At 38.3% G+C, this 17,221-nt stretch overlaps 1 protein-coding gene across 1 annotated transcript in view; it reads left to right on the top strand.

Annotated features, from left to right (window-relative positions):
• Positions 1-15,269: 15,269 nt before the first annotated feature.
• The window catches only part of LOC134794892 (head-specific guanylate cyclase), a 123,783-nt gene continuing 121,831 nt past the window's right edge, over positions 15,270-17,221 (top strand). Inside the window, exon 1 of the mRNA XM_063766731.1 lies at positions 15,270-15,492. Coding sequence (XP_063622801.1) covers positions 15,304-15,492 — 189 coding nt within the window. The 5' untranslated portion in view covers positions 15,270-15,303. The remainder of the gene's footprint in view (positions 15,493-17,221) is intronic.

The following is a 17,221-nucleotide window of genomic DNA, read 5'->3' as shown; positions in this document are numbered from 1 at the left end:
CCACCAAGTGAGGAAGCGACTTTAAAATGCAGCCGATGGACTGGAAATACAGCATGGTTAGGGCATTCCAGTAAATTCTCGGGTGTGTGCACCATTTTCTAAATTTTTTAAATTCATCGGTATATTATATCGTCAGGTGACAAGCATAACTTACTAATTACCACCACAAGGTCATAGCCGCAGTGAACCATATTAGTACTCAAATAAGGTTGATTTTGGTTTATTTATTTTTTAAGTAATTAGTGAGTTTTGCTTGTCACCAGACGATATTTACCTAATCCAAATTTCTGCAGGTTATTAAAGTCCGCACGACCCCGACAAAGTAGACTGCCCTTTTTGTTGTTTGTTGAATGCCCTTTTTGTGGAATGCCTTATTTGTTAATTATATTTGAAAAGGTTGTTGTTTTGTTGTTTGCACATTGTTGAAAATTCCACTTTAGCCATATTTCCCATAACACATAAAACACTGTGAAAATCCAGTGCAATTGGGAATACCGCGGCCCCTAATGAGACCTCGCGGGTGAGAAATGATCGCCGGAGCATTTTGGTGTATCCCTTGTTCTTATTACCGTAAATAGCAACGGCGACAGCCGGGGCCCGTGGGGAGGGAATTTAAGGGCCGAGGGCCTAGGGTCCGATAAATGAAGGCAAATTTTATTACAGGACAACGTTACATGAAGATATGTTTATTTTTGATGAAAATACGTGTATAATAAGTTTTATGACGTAAAAGACTTTTTAAGTAATTTTTATGAAGTAACAAAATATTATGAAGTTAAGACTTCTAAAACAGAGATAGACCTGGGCCGATGAGGCGCTCCAAACGTCAGAGACTTAATTTTCCAGTTTATAAGCGACTTAACCTCGTTAATGACATTCGTGAAAGTTTAAATCACTGTAACTATTTGTTACCAAATAGAATCCGCTAAATGTATGATTCTCCAAAGAAAACCGTTTCCTTACTGTTTATTTTATGACAAAAGGATTTAGTCCTGAATTTTGACTTGAATTTTGACAACCCTAAATACCCGAAAGGGATAGCGCCATACATTAGAAAGGGACAGCATAATTCGTCCCTGAATCAAACTGCGATTTAGTCCTTGTAAACAATCAAGGTCTTATGTGTAAAAACACTGAAAGAACGCCGTTACAACGACAACATGTTTGGAGAGTAAATGTACAGTCGGTACGTTAATAAAATACCTACAGCATGAAATCGCTTGCCATAAATCAAGGCGTCTGATGTATCTGGATATTTTCCTGTGATATTTCAGTTGTTACTCTCGAACATGACGTCTGTAAATGTCTGTCTGTAAAATATTTTATGCACGGAAGCCGCATTCAAATTTTCAAAATCTTAACTTGATTTGAATATTCTCGCAACAAAATGTATACAAAGTTACTATTACTTATTCTGTGACAAAGTATAAAGACAGAGTTTACTGCGAGTAATATTAAATGAAGTTGATATTGTTATAGTTTGAAAGCGGACCCTGGGCTAAACCTTAATTTTGAAAATGTAGGTACCATAACTAAGCCATTGCTAAGCCGCCTGCTGTGTCCAAGTCTAAGCAGCCGCCGAAGAAAGGGGTGCAGAGCCTTCGTGAACCTGTTCACAAGGATCGGTCACAGCTGACTCTAAAAGAGTCGGGATGCGACAGAGATGGCTTCAAAAAGTTGGAGAGGAGAAAGAAGTCAGCTCGTCCGAATCAGTGCGGTACCGCACCGACTGGACCCAACCATTTGCTGCGTCCTGCAACACCGACGACGCTGCTGTATGTGTCCCGATTACACTACCTTACGAAGGTCGAGGAGATCGTAAAGTATGTACGAGTCAAGTCCGGATTCATTCTGAGGGTCGTGAAGTTGGAATCTCGACACAGTGTGAATTTTAATTCTTTTGTGCTGAGCGTTCCGACTGAACATCTAGCGACTTTCACCAAGGAGGAGTTTTGGCCGAAGGGTGTCAAGTTCCGGCGGTTCCGCGGCCGGCTTCCTGACACTGCGGGGTTGCGAACTGCATCGCAGCCATAATTTTGTGTTTTTAGTTTTAAGATATATTTTTTAATGATATGTATGCTAGTTTAAAGGTATTTATATATGGGCCAATAGTTGCCTGAAAATAAATATTTTCATTTCATAAAAATAAATATTTTCATTTCATTTTATTTCATTTCATAACTTACGTTTAAATGCTTACCATGCTAAAATTGATAATTATTGTCTGGCTTGAATTTTTTTTGATTCTGTGCCAATCAGCTGTCGTCAACTATCTAACTATTAATAATGGGAGAAGGGCGACTATCATTGAGAAGCTTGGCATGGTAGATAATGTCGAGCAGTGTCGAGTTATGGTACTAATTTGCTCTTAAAACTACAGTTATGTGCAAATCTGTGCCAATAACAGTGGGGCGACACTCCTCCTTTCCGGACATTCTCGGCTCTGTTCGGCTCAGCATTGCTCCGAGCAATTATTAGGGTTGATACAACTTGTCGTTCCTTTGCGTACCACACAGATAGGATAATGACTTATATTTAGACAACCCTAAATAGCGGAAAGGGATAGTGCCATACTTTAAAAAGGACAGCATAATTCGTCCCTGAATCGATGTCAAACTTCGGTTTTGTAGTTAGTGTCTTTTCTGTACGGTAGTACAGTACTATAATAGTAACTATTATTTATTCCGTGACAGTATCATTTAAGTAGAATGTGGAAAAGTTGGAGCACCAACGCACTTAAACCTTCGTGGTATAAACAGGCCTGAATCATCATTAATTTTCCATCCACAGCGAAAACGTAATCCATTTCGAAAATATGACGAGTAAAATAAAACCGGGCAAGTGCGAGTCGGACTCGCGCACGAAGGGTTCCGTACCATAATGCAAAAAAAAAACAAAAAAAAAAGCAAAAAAAACGGTCACCCATCCAAGTACTGACCACTCCCGACGTTGCTTAACTTTGGTCAAAAATCACGTTTGTTGTATGGGAGCCCCATTTAAATCTTTATTTTATTCTGTTTTTAGTATTTGTTGTTATAGCGGCAACAGAAATACATCATCTGTGAAAATTTCAACTGTCTAGCTATCACGGTTCGTGAGATACAGCCTGGTGACAGACGGACGGACGGACGGACGGACGGACGGACGGACGGACGGACGGACGGACGGACGGACAGCGAAGTCTTAGTAATAGGGTCCCGTTTTACCCTTTGGGTACGGAACCCTAAAAACAAGCTTAGTTTTGATATAAATCGCGAACGGAATAGGCCATTGAGTCGTGCCGTTATATTGTTATACAAAGTTGGGCGAACTCATGGGCTATTTGCCTCAAATAGACTCCACATTATGTAGTGCTTGCGTAAACACTACGAGATTACTGACTTTTTTCAGAACGTTGCAAAATATATATGTAGGTACCTACATACATGAACGCGAGTCGCCTCTATAATAAAAAAATAAAACAGTACCTATGTTACGATTAGGTACGATACAAGTGCAAATTACCTATTTATTTTTTTATTTAATCCAAACAAAATTACAGCGTAATTATTGCACTTATCAGCCAAACTGCAGAACAGTTTGTTGGCAGAAAAACTAAGTCTACCCTCCACCATATTCGTAATCGTAATCTAGTGTTATAAATATTAATACAGCAATCTTTTTTTTTATGTATCTTAACTAACATACGAGTGGGGTCTGTACACACGTGTATCGTTCAACGTTTTACAGTAAATATGGCCTTTAGCCGTCTCATTTAAGTAAATGCCTACCTAGTAGGTAAGTATTATCTACCTGTATAGTATATAACAATTTGATTATGACGAACACTTTTGAACGCGAACTGTAGATATAAGATTTGGAAAAGTATTCCGGGGTGGCATATACTTTTGGTGCATTGTTTCATACGCTAATTATACTATTTTATGCTGACTGTATCCCGAAACTATGTTGCTTGTACTTCTATAGCTCATTAGGTGTTCCCAGAACTATTTGTAATTAATTTGAGGAAAGTTTGTACCTAACCGCAAACGCAACTAAAGAGAGCGGCTACACTCATTTAAAATTGCCAAAAATTGCCATGGGAGCGGAAATGTGTATTCTGCTTCACCATGTATGTCAGTCAAAATAATCATTGAAACCCCAGTTTGAATTTGGAATTTATGACGTGGGAATACAAATACGCTCAACAATTAAATGAGTTTTTACTGGTTTGTTATACGTGATAGGGTGAATGTTTTTATTTGTTCATTGTGAATAGAGTAGGTGAAGGTAAGTGATCTGTGGTCAAAGTACATTATTATTCAACAGGATTTGAGTTAAGCCGCAGTGCGTAAGTGAGATAGGAATAATTTTGCACTCGGTAAAGGCGAGCACTCACTGCTTTCCGGGCGGGTTAGGCCTGGTGTACACTACAGAGTTGAAAAACATTGTTTTTTATTTATTTGTATAACAAGGTCGATTTGTATAAGATTTTTCCATGATAGGTATTCATTTATTTATTACATATTTAATACACTTGCTGTCTGGGGAAAAAAATATCAAAGGAAATGTGTGCCTGTAAAGAATCAAAAAATACTTTCTATAAGATGAAAGTGTCTAGCAGGCTAAGCGAACAAGAAGTGCCCCCAACGACGATTTGGTCATTCTTTCAGGTGGTGTACTGGCAGGTCCTAAGAACACTCTATGCTTAATATCAGTCCTCGATCTTCTTTTGTTTTCGAGTTATTCAGGATAATGTAATATAATCAACGTATCGTTGAAAGTGTCATATTTTCTAAACAAGTTAGATTAACCAAACAAAATTATATTTGACAACAATAAAATAGACTACAAAATTAATATGTTTAACCAGCATCATGTCCTTATACTTCATTATAAAAAAAAAACATTTTATTTTTCTTCTCATTTTTTATACTATTCGCGGAGGTACACCTACAAAAAAATATGCATGAGTAGCCACTAATACCCACAACAAACACATATAAAATATTTGCATAAATCTTCCTGCATCATGTCAAAAAAAAACATCAAAAAGAAGATCAAAAGAAGATCGAGGACTGATATTAAGCATAAAGTGTTCTTAGAACCTGTCAGTACACCACCTGAAAGAATGACCAAATCCGTCGTTGGAGGCACTTCTTGTTCGCTTAGCCTGCTAGACCCTTTCCTTATTACATTTTAGTAGGATTTTTGATGAACTGCTATGACAAAAAGCCATTCCATAGGTTTAATGTCATTATTTATCTTCTTTGTAGTTGAGCGAGCTTTTGTTTTTATTACATTCCCCATCTTCAATGTACGCCATAATATTCGCTTGTTCTTTATTCTTTATTCTTTATTCTTTATTCTTTATTCAAACACTATGTATAAGTTTACAGCTTAAGCCAAGGCACTTATACTGTTAATTAGGTACATATATGTTGTCAGTATCAGTCAGTATCATAAAATTAGTAGGTACACTTATTGTATTACACACTTATCTTTATAATTGAACATACATATTATGTATTACTAAGTTACATAGAGATAAAAAAAAGAATCTGATATTAAATAACATAGGTAGAGTTTAAAAAAATCCTGATACTACGTTGTAGGGACGGCCACTTGTCTGCGAATATGTCTGCGTTTTGGACTGTAGCTATGAAGTTATTTAGTAATTCTATTGCTCGGTACGTGGGTGCGTTTGAACCGTGATAGGTGCGAACATTTGGATATGCAAAAAGGTTTCTGGCTCTACGTGCGCTACGCCCTACTGCAGCTATGTAGTTGTCTGGGGTAAAAATACGCATACGCTCCAGAACGGATGGGTTGTCAATACGATTTCTTAAAAGCAGACAATAGTGTAAGGCAAGCGTTTGCTTACGCCTTAGCTCGAGAGACTCTAACCCTACCATTCCCAATACAAAGGATGACGGAAATAAGTATGGGTAGTATCCGTAATACCTTTTGTAAAGATGTCTAGCAAATTTACGTTGGACGCGCTCGACCATTATGGTATATTTTGCTTCCCGAGGGTCCCATGCGATAGAATTGTACTCAAGCTTGCTGCGAACATAGGCATTATAAATAATTATTGCGATTTTAGGGTCACGAAATTCAGAAGTCGTTCTAATAATGAACCCTAAAATTTTGTAGGCACTTTTGCAAATATTTATAATGTGTGAGTGCATGTTTAGCTTAGTGTCGAGTGTTAACCCTAGATCCTTTATTTCTGTTACTCGGTCAAGGGGAATGTTAGTAAGAGTATATGTCTGGAGGATATAATCTACAGACCGGCTAAAACTTATTACTTTGCACTTAGATTCATTTAGGTACAAGCGGTTTGTTTTACTCCAGCTGTCAACCATGTTGATTGTTTGTTGGAGTACCGTACAGTCGGATGGATTTACGACCGGTTGAATTATTTTAAGATCATCCGCATAAAATAGTGATTCCACGCCTGATATATTACTTGGCAGATCATTGACCATGATTAAGAAAAGAGTAGGCCCCAGAGTGCTACCTTGACTAACCCCGGAACGAGTGTAATACCTTTCAGATTGGTAAGAATTTAATTGGACATATTGTGTGCGATTCCTGAGGTAGTCAGAGAAGAAAACAAGAAGTTGAGGGGTGAAACCTAAGGCTGACAGTTTGCATAGGAGAGTATCGTTGTCAACTAAGTCGAAAGCTTTCTTGAAGTCGAAATAAACAACATCAACTTGTCGTGCAGTATCCATTTGGCGCAAAACGCTATCAAAGAAGCAAATGTGGTTGGTAGTAGTGGATCGAGAAGCGCGGAATCCATGTTGACAATCTACTAATTTACGATTTATCTGATTAAGTAAGCAGTGGTTTAGAATGGTCTCAAACACTTTTCCAAACACGGACAATACAGCAATGGGCCTGAAGTTTGTGATATCGGAGGACTTACTTATCTTAGGAATTGGGGTCACTCTTGAGACCTTCCATTGGGATGGATATACGCCCAGCTTGAGTGATAGGTTGTATATGTGAAGTAACGAGTGTTCTAACAAGCATACACAGTCCTTGACTAGAAACGGGGGTATACCATCAGGCCCAGCTGACGACTTAGGTTTGAGTTTCCGAATAGCGGCTCTGATTTCTGAAATACTGATAGTTGGGATAGCAATCATAGATTCATTGTTGTTACCAGCCTCCAGTTCCGCTTTTTTGGGATCTAGTTGCGGAGCTTCAGGCTGGAATACGGAGCTGAAGAAGGACGCAAAAGCATCGACTGCTTCTTGATCAACGACTGTTTTACCTTTATATATGTATTCAGATATTATGTTTCTATTCTGTTGTTTACTTTTTACATATTTCCAAAATTCTTGAGGGTTTTTACTTATATTACATTCAATATCATGAAGATATTTTTTATAAGATTTGTTAATTAACTCCTTTACGAGAGACCTGTAGTATTTAAACATTTCGAGGTTAAATTGTAGGCCTAATGATTTAAATTTCTTTAAGTGATAGTATTTTAGTTCGATATATTTTTTGATTTCCGGTGTGTACCACGATGGATATGTATATACTTTAGTTTTGGGTAAACGTTTGGGCACAGTAACATTGAAAACGCCGTAGAGTTTTTTGTAAAAAACGTCTACCGCAGAATCAATGTTATTTGAATTAAGAACATCAGACCAGTCAATAGACTCTAGTTCTGTATACAAGGCAGGGAAATCAGCTTTAAAAAAATTCCATCCGGTCGGAGCATCACTATGTTCAACACTACGTGACGGTGAAGATAATGTGGTCCGTCTTGTCTGTCCTCTTGGCAGGGTGACAGTCACTCCTAAAGGTGGGTGATATGGATCTATTGGTATCAACGGCTCGACATCGCTACCCACGCACACGTCACTGAGACTAGTTAAAACTAAATCCAAAATGCCTCCATATTCGTTACAAATTTTGTTTAATTGCCTAAGTTTGCAAAATTCGGTGAAACAGTTAAATTGGTCAACTACAGTTTTTGTGCATGAGGAGAGGTTGAAATCGCCAATAATAATGGATTTTATGGTAGAAAATGTACAAATTGCATTCTCAATACACGTTAGTACGCGAAGATACTGATCTCTATTATAATTTGGCGGTAGGTATGCTACACATATAAGAATTTTATTATTTTTAATATGAAGTATAACAAATAATATCTCCATGTCTGGTGTCAAGCCATCAATTTGCATTACTAACTGAGGTTTGTAAATATCTTTCACTGCTAGTAGAACTCCTCCCCATCCCGCGTCGCCTGCTCTATCCTTACGGAACACGGTGTAGTTCGACGGGAAGAGCTCAGCATCTTGTATCGAGCTAGTTAGAAATGTTTCAGTGAGCGCAAATATGTCACAGGCACTTGCGAGGGCATTTCTATAAAAGAGCGAGGTTCGGCTACGTAGTCCCCTAACATTTTGGTATATTATTTGTATTCTAGTAAAGCGGTTTTTGTTATGTATTGTTTTTGTCTGCGTAATTTTGTCGAAAGGGCTGATTCCAAGGTTTGACACATACGTCTTTTGGCCAGTTATCAGGGATCATAATTCTATCTAACAGACTCGATGGCACAGTAAGCTTAAATGAAGCATATTGACCGCGGGATTTAAGACATTCAACTTTAAATGTGTCACAATCATAACCTGTAATAACTTTTAAATGATTTTTAACTACATCATCGGGGGTTCCCAACTTCACATAATATAGGTGAATTTGTCTCATCCATTCAGACGCTTGGAGTTGAGAAATGCAAGTGGTAGCACAGCCCCGTGTGATTCCCTTTAGTGACTTTCTATGGTCGTTAATTTCTGATAGGCCATTTTGGGTTGGATTTGTTTCGCGAGATGTTGATGGTGGTACCTTAAGCGGTGCGGCAGGAGTAGTAGACACTTGATTGTCTTTGTTTTTGTTAGGTTTGGAATCGTTGTTTGTTCTTGCCTTGGGACTGGAGCGAATAACGGGCTGGACTGGTAGTAGGATAGGAGAAGCTGGTGCTGTGGTGGTGGTTACAGCGGCGGCGGCAGCGGCGTAGGATGGATAAGTATTGGTAGTTGCGGTGGTGGTAGCAGAAGCGGCGACGGGAGCAGCAGGGGTGGAGGTGTAGGCAGGTGCAGATGTAGCGACGGGAGCAGCAGGGGTGGAGGTGTAGGCAGGTGCAGATGTAGCGACGGGAGCAGCAGGGGTGGAGGTGTAGGTAGGGGCAGATGTAGCGACGGGAGCAGCAGGGGTGGAGGTGTAGGTAGGGGCAGATGTAGCGACGGGACCGGCAGTTGCAATGGGAGCATTGTGCTCACTTAGTCCTGTAACATTGTTGTGTAGTACGGCAGTAATCTTATTAATAAGTGTCGGGATTAATTCATCTGACACCCTCTTGCAAATTTTATCTATTAGACGTTCATTAAATGATTCTTCAATTTCCTGGCGTACAATAGATCGAATACTTTCAAAGTAAAGAATGTCGTCGCGGAAAGTCTCATTGCAATACTGCACACTAGTATTTAGTACATTTGGAGACCGCTCTCGCCGTGTTGTGATGTTTCCAAACATGGAGTTATCTGCTTCGTAGATAGGAACAGAAGGAGCGTTGGAAGTACTGGGATTCGGTATAGGAGTAATTGACTTCTTGGTTTTATTAACGATATTCGTCTTTCCATAATTTTGGTTACAGTGACGGCATTTCCAGTTACTTTTATTTTCTATGGTCATAAGGGTAAACCGTTTAAAACTTACGCCCATTTCTTCTAGACAGTCTAGGCAGTACCTGGAGTGGCAGGAACAACAATCCAGAAAATTTCTGTGGGTCACCGTGCTACATTTACTACACAGAACCATTATCGAATAGTATTTTAGCAAATTTATAAATATATATCAAAGAAAATACGTATATAATGAAGTAAAATAATGAAAATAAATTTTATTGACGTTGACGTTTATGACACGTTCTTTCTTTCTTCTTTTTCTGTTGCGTTGTCTTTTACTTTTTATTATTTTTATCAAAAAGAAATGTTTAAATACACTTATTTTATTTAACCTCCTCCCCTCATGCTTGAGAGGAGGCCTGTGCCCAGCAGTGGGACGTATATAGGCTAAATTATTATTAGGTATGTGTTAGGGGTGCGTTTTGAAACACTCGGGTCTTTCGAGTCTTTTATTTTTATTATTGTTTACTTTATTAGATACACTAAACAGACATCGTACAAAATCATAGGTTAAAACTATCACGAGATCCAAAACAAATGTACTCAGCATGTTTTACAGCTAAGCGGAAATATTACAAAATAATTAACATCATATTATAGCTACAGTGAAAAATATCAGAGAAGAAATAACTATCTAAACATTACAATATAAGCGAGTATCGAACTTTACATTATAAAGATTAAAACATCACGAATGAAACAAACTTAGAGGGTTAAATCAGATGTCATCAGTCAGTGAGAGAAGAGGATGCCAGCCAAGCACTTCTTAAACCTAGCAATGTGAGGGTCAAAAATATCAATGCCCCTACCGCATTGATATTAATATCCAAGATGATTATTACGAGTACGAGATAACTTTTAACATGTCACAATTCTGCTAAAACGATCCGCTTACGTTGGTCCCAGCTTAACGAGAGCGGACTCAATTATGAAGTCCATTATTAAAATGACATCTCCGGCTAACCACATAATTTACATGATTGATGTGATCCAACCCTAATGCTGTCGTAGTAAGTATATTACAATATAGTATATAGGGCCTTGAAGCACTGGCGTTTTTACAGGCGCAATGATAAAGTGGTCAAGTTAAGATATACTTAATCCTTATATGTAGATATGTAGTTCGTCCTTGTCGGAAAGATATCGCCGCGAGAGCGCAACGATTTCGCTGCGTACTGTTATACTGGAATGGGAGCGAAGTCGTTGCGTGCTCGCGGCGAGATCGTTGCGTGCTCGCGGCGAGATCGTTGCGTGCTCGCGGCGGAGTCGCTACGCGCTCGTTTCGCTTTCAACTTGCTCGCAAATCGCCAGTGTGGCCGCGCCCTTAGGCCGTTCGAGATTCTGGACCGACGTAACAGTGTCCGGAACAGTCTGCAACGTTTTTAGACGCCAGATCTGACCATAAAGATGAATCCACTTTCAATTGTATTCCAAAAAGGAAGGAGGTTCAATGCGATACAAATTTGTATTCAAATTTTTAAACTTTGTAATGCTAAGTTTCCAAAATACAGTCAAAATATTTGACTAAAATAATAATAATTATCCTATATTCCTTGTACAGCAAACTTTAGGCTATTTTAGTTTCCGATAGACGGAACTGTGCCCGGAACAGACCGCCAAGTTGTTTAGGCCATACAGTTTATAGTAATAGACCTGTTTGGGCGCCAGATCTGATAAGCACACCATTGGATTTGCATTTCTGTATATTGTGTAAATGATGTTGTCGTGTAAATTACATTAGGTACATGTAAAACAGGTTCATTTGTCACCAAGCTACTTCATAGATAGGTAATCAAGAAATTCCTTTACTGTTCGTATTTTTTCCCTTTTGGAAATCAGTTTACATGCTGTCTAAGTCGGATTTCATGGAAAATAAAAATATATTATACAGATTAACACATTCGTGTTGTTACTGAATACTTTTATTTATTTTTTACTTTCCTGTAGGGAAAGGTATCATTATTTATACAAGGTTTTTATTGGCTTGATTACACCTACTCGTACCTATGATATTCTACTTTGGGCTATGGTTTGTCTCTGGACACTATAATTTGTTGACCAACTCTGATTATCTTGTTCCTGGAAAAATTAAATAATTATTTTATAATTCAGTTTCTTTTTTCTATTGACCGTTAGCAGAATTATTCTTTCCTCTACATTACATACCTAATTAATGCATCTGTATTAGGTATTTATATTAACCCCTATACATAATCACCACACCTTATAAAACAAAGTCCCCCGCTGCGTCTGTCTGTTTGTGTGTTTGTTCGCGATAAACTCAAAAACTATTGAATGGATTTTTATGCGGTTTTCACTTATCAATAGAGTGATTCTTGAGGAAGGTTTAGGTGTATAATTTGTTAACCCGTGAGAAGCCGGCGGGTCGTAGTATAGTATATTACTGTACTGATAGTAGTAGTATTTGAACTACCGAAGCAATTTCAGTAGATTTTAGTATTCAGCCACTATCACCCCAATGCCTTTGACAACATACCTATAATGTCTGCGGAACCACAATATAAATTCCGAGCGAACCCGCCCCGCCTTAATGGCTTTCCTATACACTTAACTGCGTAATATCTCTGGAATTAAACGAATGCCCACTACGATTAATAAAATGGTAATCTACTCTGGGAACTTCCAATTATTGGAAGGGTAAAACTATTTATTGACTGTGAAATATATAGCAGGATATTAACAATGCATTTGCAAATAATATAGGCACGTTCAGAATTTAAATGAAGTTTCGACTTTAGAGAGAGGAACTTTTGTACGAAATATCATGTGATATTTACCACTAGTTTTTCGGTGAAGGAAAACCTCGTGAGGAAACCTGCATACCTATATCAGCGAAGAAATTCAAAGGTGTATGTGAAGTCTCCAATCCGCATTGGGCTAGCGTGGGGACTATAGCCCAAGCCCTCTCGCGCAAGAGAGTAGGCCTGTGCCCAGCAGTGGGTCGTATATAGGCTGAATTATTATTATTAGAGAAAGGGGTGGTGATCCTCGCCCGGGATTGTAACTGGTCCAACATATCTCCTTGGCAATTCAACGGGGCAACGCTGCCAGTGCCATGGGGACGTTTGGGCCAGGTACAGTCCGGTGGCACCTTAGCCTAGTTTAATTTTGTAGTTATGATTGACAACGCCTGTTGCAGATAAAACAAATTTGTACTGAGAGCTAATCTGTAAGCTAAGCTAAGAGCTTCGTCTATATATATATATCGCTGTTTATTACGTACTAAAGTGTCATTCTATGGAACTTGCTAACTATGTAAACAAAAGTCACTAGTAAATTCATCATTCCTTGACAATTTCAATATGGCGGTTTGTTTACATAGTTGGCAAGTTCCATAGAATGACACTTTATAAAAGAAGTACATAAAAATGATTTAATTTCGTTGTTCCAATTTTTCAAGGTAGTTATTTAAAAATTGGCATGCGTTCTGCAAACTGAGCAATATTCTCGTGAATATAGATAGCATTGTTATTCGTTCAATACGAGGTCGCAATTTCGATGACGGCGTGCAATGGTATATTGTGCAATGAGGGCAATATGGGGAATTTTTTTTAACGTGTGTTAAATAGGCAGGTTTTATGATATTTACAAGTTCAGTATCGATTATGTTACCCTGACTGCTCTGTAGGTATTTGGTTGTGGTATGGATTTTTGCAAGACGTTTCAGATTTAATCGCTCTTATCCTCTGTCCATTTGTGCAATAAATAAGATATACTCAAACACACCCAACTTGTCAGTATGAAGAGGCGCCAAATTATTATTTTTATGGGAGATCAAGATTTGTCCCATTTTCTAACGACAAAGTAGCTGGGCCAGAGACTAGAGAGTATACCTAGATAATGTGTATGGTTCAAGCAAGTGAATTAAATCCCACTCTAACTTATGTGCACATCTGATTTAAACGTAGTCTAAGCTTGTCTAAAATGTGCATAATGTAGTAGCAAACTGTCCGTAGCAGGAGTTGAGCAAATGTTTAGTCCACAAACACACTAAGCGTTCGTTGAGCTGAACAGAATAAATTTAAATATTGAGTTGTACTCAGTGCTCAGCCAAAACACGGAGGAAAAAATTCCGAGCTCTGTAAAAACAAGTGAAGCAAGTGTTATCGTGGAGCCTCAATTTTGAATATAAAATTTATTTGAATGTACTTACTGTACTTAGGTTTCAAGCCAGGTTTTTGGTGGTTATCCGGGCCCTTTTTTTCTCTTCAATGTTCATCACTCTTTTGGTCATATGGTCATCATGCTTCATCACATTTCCATACGCATACGATTTACGATAAGAACATATCCACCAAGGTAACATAAGGTGGTGGTACTGCTGCTCGACGCGATCCCAGTACCTACAGTCATGGCATCTTGAAACTTAAGTCATTGTCAATAGAGGTGACAGCAGGGTATCATCTATTGGGCATTAGCGTGTGGAGCACTAATACCACCACCTTAATGCTACAAATGACTAGCAAATTGTTAACAAGAACCGAATGCACAACTGCACACAATCATTGTACAAATGTACAACGCAACGCTTAATGAGCACCACCGGCAGTTTGCAGTTGCAGTGAATTCTGCTTGTCTCAGCAAAGCACTACAAGTAGTTACTCGTTAGCAGACAGTTGTGATGTAGCGAAAATAAAATTGAATTGGCGCCTTTAGTTTTCAGCTAAAATATTAAAAGGACGATTTTTATTTTTTAGTAATCGGCATTGGTACAGTCCATCTTAAGGTAGGTCAACTAAACGTACCTAACTAACGCAATTTAATCATTTCAAGTCCAATGGCTGTACGATTTATTTAACTCAACATAGCTGCCTCGAATAACTCGAATTCGCTATCGTTAACTTTAGTGGGATCGTTCACTGCTGATATGAAACGGACTTGAAGTTGATCAAATCACCGACGTTATGTAACTAAGTAGGTACCTAGATGCAACGGGTATAATTGAATTGACGAACTTATCGTGAAAGTTAGTAAACTTCAGCCAGTTCTAGTTATATAATTGAATTGGCACCAGTAGGTAGTTTTCATCTAAAATAGTGAAATAACGAGGTTTAGTAGTAGCCGAATATTGACATTATATTCATTGTCGTTCAATATTTTTTATTACAATTATCAGTAAAGCTTACATGAATTTAACTGTCTTTTAAAATGTTTAAATGAAGTCGTTAATTGTAATAAAGAACAAACTACCAATTTTCAAATTACTCTCTAATATTTTCTTGAATCTGGTATGAATAAAAAAAAACTAGTCTCCCAAGTTTTGAATGATTCACGGTTAGTTTCACTAGACTTATATCGAGGGACCGTGATTATCTTTTGTATTGTTTTCGAGCTCCCGATATTTAGATAGCGGGTGGGTGTCGAAATATCGGGAGCTCGAAAACTATACAAAAGATCCATATCCCGGTCAATATAAGACTAGTCTCCCAAGGTCAGTAAAATAAAAAATAAAAACATGTAAAGTCACAATAAATTAATAAATTTCTAGGATGATAATATCTACAAGAGTAATAATGAAACAACGAATAATAACGTCTACCTTCTTTACAGAACGCAACCTACTATGACGTGAACGCACCACAAAATCAAAATGGCGTGCTCGTTCCGTCGAGCGTCCTCGCAGCACCAGTTCGCTAACGGCGGCTCCGGAGGCAAGAAGTCAGAGTTCAGGTCCAGGCAGTCCTCGATACATCATCCTGGGAATGATGAGGACGACGAGAGAAACACGCTAACGCTGAAGCATCTCAGTGAGGCGCTGCAATTGCTCACTGCGCCATCGGTAAGTGTCTTTTTACATATGGCCGTAAAGCAAAGTTTCACATTTTATTGATAGCCTATTTTGGTGGGGAACACCCAAAGTTTTCTCGATTTTCATAATCACGATTTTTTATACGTCCGAAATATCGAAATGACGACTTTGAAATCCACAAAAGAAGAAAATCACTACTGCGCTATTTCCGAATACTTAAAATCTGGTTGTCATATGAACGAAAGCTTAAAGTTCCGATTAAAAAAAAATCCGAAAATATTTTTTCCGAATTTGTCTATTCCGAAATATCATTGAACGATCGGAAATAAAATAATTCGGTATTCAGAAATTCGATCTTTTGTTAACTCGGAATAATGAAATTCGTGATTTTCAAAAGGGAAGCAATTAAATGGTCAGCCGTTTTTAAAATTAATCTGCAAAAAAAAATTGCATTTAAATCATTTGGACATGCTAGAACTGCTACCTTTACAGAAACCAACTGTAGAAAAGTGGGTTAGGTTAGAACTGAAACCTTTACAGAAACCAACTGCTACTAGAAAAGTGGGTTAGGTTAGGTTAGAACTGCGACCTTTACAGAAGTCAGTTGCTACTAGAAAAGTGGGTTAGGTTAGGTTAGAACTGCGATCTTCACAGAAGCCAACTGCTACTAGAAAAATGGGTTAGGTTAGGTTAGAACTGCGACTTTTACAGAAACCAACTGCTACTACAAAAGGGGGTTAGGTCAGATCAGAACTGCGACCTTTACAGAGACCAACTACTACTATAAAAGTGGGTTAGGTTAGGTTAGAACTGCGAGCTTTTACAGAAACCAACCGCTACTAGAAAAGTGGATTAGGTTAGGTTAGAACTCCGACCTTTACAGAAACCAACTGCTACTAGAACAGTGGGTTAGGTTAGGTTAGAACTGCGACCTTCACAGAAGCCAACTGCTACTAGAAAAGTAGGTTAGGTTAGGTTAGAACTGCGGCCTTCACAGAAACCAACTGCTACTAGAAAAGTGGGTTAGGTTAGGTTAGAACTGCGACCTTCACAGAAGCCAACTGCTACTAGAAAAGTGGGTTAGGTTAGGTTAGAACTGCGACCTTTACAGAAACCAACTGCTACTAGAAAAGTGGGTTAGGTTAGGTTAGAAGTGCGACCTTTACAGAAACCAAATGCTACTAGAAAAGTGGGTTAGGTTAGAACTGCGACCTTCACAGAAACCAACTGCTACTAGAAAAGTAGGTGTAGGTTAGGTTAGAACTGCTACCCCCTATAGAAACGTAGGTACCCTTATTTATTAACAACAAATTCGGAATATCGTCATTCGGAAATTAAAAAAATGGCATGTTTAAAATAGGAATCACGTCAAATCGGAATTCAAAATTTCGGACTATGTGATATCAAAAATCGTAAAAGTTAAATTCGGTGTTTCTCAGTATCGCAATTGTTATATTCGGAATTATGTGGTTCGGAATTTAAAAATCGTCGGTTTTGCTATTCGGAAATATAAAACTTCGTGATTTTCATCGTTCGGTAGTTACGACAATCGGAATTTTGATGGGTCGAGCATTTAAAAATCGGAATAATAAAATTCGATATTCTAAAATTCGGCATAAAATATTTCGGAATTATGTAGTGTACCCATTTTGGTGTCCCACTGCTGGGCAAAGGCCTCTCGTTTTCTCCACTCGACCCTGTCATTGGCATTTTCCCACCATTTGGGGTAGAAAGCGTCCAAGTCGTGCCGACATCTCCT

This window comes from Cydia splendana, chromosome 11, assembly GCF_910591565.1.
Source record: "Cydia splendana chromosome 11, ilCydSple1.2, whole genome shotgun sequence".
NCBI lineage: Eukaryota > Metazoa > Arthropoda > Insecta > Lepidoptera > Tortricidae > Cydia > Cydia splendana.
The sequence above is the reverse complement of the archived record's forward strand: the minus strand, read 5'-3'. Positions and strand labels throughout refer to the sequence as shown.